Here is a 4,769-nt window from a genome sequence, read left to right on the forward strand (position 1 = left end):
ACAATAATTCGATTGAACTATTTCAGTGGGGATTCTTCAAACGAAGTCAACACGAAGAGTTGAAACAACTGAAACGAGCAAGTCAAGCCGCGCCTACTTCAGCTTCTCGGCAAATTAATAAAGGTTCAAGCGAAGAATTCGATCTGGATTCATCAGCGGATGAATAGGCATAAACTGAAATAATTTTATTTTTAATTACTTCAACTTCAAAAACATTATTTTCATTTGGGTATTACTATGATCGTGTTTAAACAACCGAAACCGTTATTTTGAATGATGATTTCATGCATTTAATATTAGCGGAAAAATTAATATTTCTACGAATGAAATGTGTGTAACCAAATTGGGGCATGTGTGTTATCATCACCATGATTGTGAGTGGAATACGTGTGTAATAACTAGAATTTTAATTTTTATCTCCACTTGTTATTTAGTCACAGTTCCCAAAATGATTGCACTCGGAGTACTTACCCACATGTCTAGTGAATTTATTCCATAAACAAAATCAGATAGGCCTTACTTCTTGAAAACATCTTGAAAACATCTTGAAAATTGCCTTCTTTTTTTACCATGTTTTAACCAATAAAGCCCTAAAATTGTTGAATCGCAAAAACAGAAATTAAATTCACACGACTTTCTCTAGACTTTCTCTAGACTTTCTCTTGGATAAGAAATAACAGAAAAATGGATTACTGATCATATTTTCTCTCATACAAAAAGAATGGAGAATTTATAGGCGAAATATGGGAGAAATGACGCCGTCAATATTTTGCAAAAATCTCAGTCATTCTTATACCATAATATATTCAGAGCTTGGCAGTGAAATAATTAATATAATCGGAAATATAGTTAAATGTGGGAAAAAATATTCAAAGATTGTTTATAAACAGGTCTATTTTGTTCTATTATTCATTATCCGATTGAAGAGTTGTGGGTAATATTGAGTCAGAGGAATATACATTTGATAGCTAAATAATGCTGGGAAATTATTTCGCCGATAACGAAAATGATTCCCATTTTTCATTTTAAATTCAGGGTATATTAAAATGCTTACTATTATCCACTTATAAGGCCAATGACATAATTTTCAAAGAATATCCCTTACTTCTCCGTAATGAAAGATTAATTGCGCAAATACAATAATTCATCCATGTATTTAGCACTGTTTCTTAGTATTCAGCAAAATTCGAACATGGCTATAAAATACATGCCATTTTCTGACTTGTAGCTAGTCGCGTCGATTATTCTTTTCAACAAACAATAAACTTCATTTTTCAAAGTGCAAAATACGTCCTTATTTTGTAGTTATAATTTTTATAATTATGTGATTTTGACGAAAATGTTTTATTACAATTTTGAATAAATGCAAAATTTGGGATGAGTTTGAATTAAGTTGCCTTGGTTTGAATAGAAAAATGGTTGAAATGCGAAATAATTTTAGTATTATTTTTGTCGCTCTGACAATAACGATGATTTGCAGTCATTGTACAAATGGATTTAATGTGTCACCAGTGCCGAATATCGTTTTTCGTGAACCGAAAGCTTTGAATAATTCGAATAGTTACTTTGGATATTCGGTGAACCTAAAAGCCAATGGGTAATCGAAATGGCCAATTAATTTTGGCTTAAGAACTCAACTTGATTCTAAATATGTGCACTACAACAAATTTAATCTCAATAGCGTTCTGATTGGTGCTCCACGAGCTCGATCCAATTCCCCGAATGGACAATTTGAATCCGGTGCCGTTTACAAATGTGATTTGAATAAGATTTCAAAAGGAGATTGCCAACTTTTCAATGGTTTGGGAAATATAGAAAATTTAAATGGTTCGTGGCTTGGAATGTCAATGGATAGTGGCGCACGTGATAATGAAGCGTTTGTGGTAAATTTCCAAAGCAATTATTGCTAATAAATTATCGAAGTATTTTATTGAAATCAAATTAAATTAATCGAATCTCAACGAATTAACGTATCATTTGAAAAGGTTTGTGCACCGCGATTTACCACACCGTGTGAAGAACGCATTAAAAGAGATATTGAAATCTTTAGGAAACATGGGGAGACGTATGAGTATAAAAAAAAACCATACGGTACATATGACAAAGCGATACATGGCAATTGTTATTGGGGAAATGAACAAAAACATGAAATGAAACTCGTCTTTAACTTCACAATGAAGCAGTTATTAGATGACTCAGATATACAAGTAGGCAAAAATGAAAAACCATTCAAGTATTATGATGGAGAGCATGGTTTCAGTGTTCACATCACCGATAACAACAAAGAAATTCTGATGGGTGTACCTGGTTCAGCATATTCCAGAGGTTTGGTAATTCGAAAGAAAATCAACACACTTCGAACAACAAGTCAGCTTATTGACTCTGAAGTGCCTAACCCACGATTTTGGGATGACGGCAGTAAGAGAACAGTAAACACATATTTCGGTTTTTCCATTTCGTCTGGTTATTTTGATGGCCCCAGAAAATCCAAACTACTTTATGTGGCTGGTGCACCAAGGGATATTGATGAAACTGGAGCAAATAATGGGGCTGTATACATTTTTGATTTTCAAACACATTATATAAATTGGCAAATGGAAACCGTAATGAAAAAGCATTACACATTTAATGGTGAATGGTTGGGTGAATATTTTGGCTATAGCGTGCTGGTGGAGGATTTTGACAACGATGGTCTCATGGACATTGCCATTGGTGCACCATACCGATCCTCCGGTGCTGTGTACATTTACAAAAATCGCAAAACGATCGATTCTTTGAATTTCAAATTGCACTGTATTTTACATACAACCGAAAAAGGTTATTATCGGGACAAAATGTTCGGGGCAGCTTTGATGAAAGTTGGCGATATCAATCAAGACGGATACAATGGTATTGAAATGTTTGACAACAGAAACTTCATTATTTTTTCATTTTCTATTTTCTTCAACTTTAAAATGATTTTTATCCATTCAGATCTAATAGTTTCGGCGCCTTTTGAAGGTAATGGAGCCATCTATATTTACCACGGCAGTTCAGATGGTCTTTTGGACAAACCTGCCCAGAAAATCCATGCACCCAGCAACGCAGTCAAGTTAGATCAAATGTTTGGTTATGGATTATCGAAAGGAGTCGACTTGGATGGAAATAATTATGTAGATTTTGCGGTCGGAGCTCCTAATGCTGGAGCTGTTTATATTTATAAAACATATCCAGTGATTCGAATTGATGGCAGCATCAAACCTATCGATGAAAAAATACCAATTAGTGCCAAGACATTCGATCTCAGCGCATGCTTTCGTTATGAATCAAATCACAAGATCGAATTTGACGCTCAATTACGTGTCGTCGTCAAATTAGTTGACAAATTCACTCGTGCACATTTTCAAATTGATGGATGCAATGAAGAGGCGTGCGAATTGAATGTCACTTTGGCACCAAATGCGAGTTCAAAGTGTATTTCACTTAAAGCGTCTGTAATATTCCAAACCAATTACATATACGAACCGATTCATATGGAACTTAATCACAGCGTGATTAATGCTATTCCAAAATACGATGCTACTATGGACAACTCAGAGTTTTGCGAAACGTGCGTGGCTCTTGATCCTAAAAGTGTAAGAAACGCATCGAATGTAATAAAATTCGATCCTGGATGCAAGCATGAGCACTGTGTAACGGATTTGCGAGTAACAAGTGCATTGAGCTATAATGCAACGAAGTGCAGTGGACGAGAATCGTTCAAACGCGGTGATTCTTCTTTGACAATCAACTACACGGTTGAAAATCATGGTGAATCCGCTTATTCAGCAAATATTTATGTCACATTGCCAGATCATGCCCACTTTATGAAAATCCCCTCTACTTGCGAACAAGGTATCGCTCAAGAGCTGATTTCGAATAAGACAGTATACATCTGCAGTTTGACCAGTGAAGCTCCGATGTTTCGTGGTGATAAAACTACGCTGAACATTGACATTAACACGCGCAGTCTGACTACGATCCAAACCATTCAAATAGAAGCAATAGCTTCCAGTCACACAACTGCGACAGGCTCACCCATATTTGATAACATTGCACACATAGATAATGTTCCGGTGACTGATTACAGCAACATTGAAGCTTTTGGGTTAGTTTTTTCTTTCTACTTATTTTATAGAGTCTAAATTGTTTTCGAAATCATTTCCAAAGGTACTCTGACAATTCCGAAATTAAAATACAAGCTGGTACCAACACACAAGAGAATCTAACGCACGAATTCGAGGTAAGAAGAAAACAAAATGTACCTTAAGGAGAAGACTGATCAATTTGCAAACATAATTTTGTGCACAGATTAAGAACCATGGCCCAAGCAACATCGATTCGTTGGATGTTTTCATTTATTTGCCAACAAAATATATCGACCCGGTTACGAAGAATGCCAAAGAGCTCGTTGACATTGAAAATGTTTCATTTCACAATAAATTCGAAGGGAACAAATCGGATATCAAATGGTCTCAAACACCATATTCAGACAGCCCAGTTGCATTGACTACAGCTGTGTCGAAGAATGACCCGATTCGAAGTAATTTAAGTGCGGTTCAAACTATTTATTTCGAATGCAGCCATTCCGGATACGAACGCTGTTCCAAGGGCGAGTTCAGAATTACTAACTTTGAAAGTCACACATCATTTGTTATCACTTTGACGTTTCCAATCGACACGAAAAAAGTGGCCGATATAATCAGTGAAGCAGGTCAAGACAATTTCGTTGTTTTCACTTCAATTGTGGT

The 4,769-nt window shown here is 35.6% G+C and overlaps 1 protein-coding gene across 1 annotated transcript; it reads left to right on the forward strand.

Moving 5' to 3' along the window:
- Positions 1-1,028: 1,028 nt before the first annotated feature.
- Positions 1,029-4,764, forward strand: LOC129576104 (integrin alpha-PS3-like; the record flags this gene model as incomplete). Its single annotated transcript, XM_055460633.1, has 6 exons — positions 1,029-1,597; positions 1,682-1,883; positions 1,986-2,889; positions 2,974-4,126; positions 4,189-4,261; positions 4,330-4,764. Coding segments are annotated over exons 1-6 (2,949 nt in total), but the record flags the coding sequence as incomplete, so codon positions are not given.
- Between the last annotated feature and the right edge of the window lie 5 nt (positions 4,765-4,769).

This window comes from Sitodiplosis mosellana, unplaced genomic scaffold (assembly GCF_009176505.1).
Source record: "Sitodiplosis mosellana isolate CC-2019 unplaced genomic scaffold, AAFC_SMos_1.0 Smas_scaffold_6175, whole genome shotgun sequence".
In the NCBI taxonomy this organism is placed as follows: domain Eukaryota; kingdom Metazoa; phylum Arthropoda; class Insecta; order Diptera; family Cecidomyiidae; genus Sitodiplosis; species Sitodiplosis mosellana.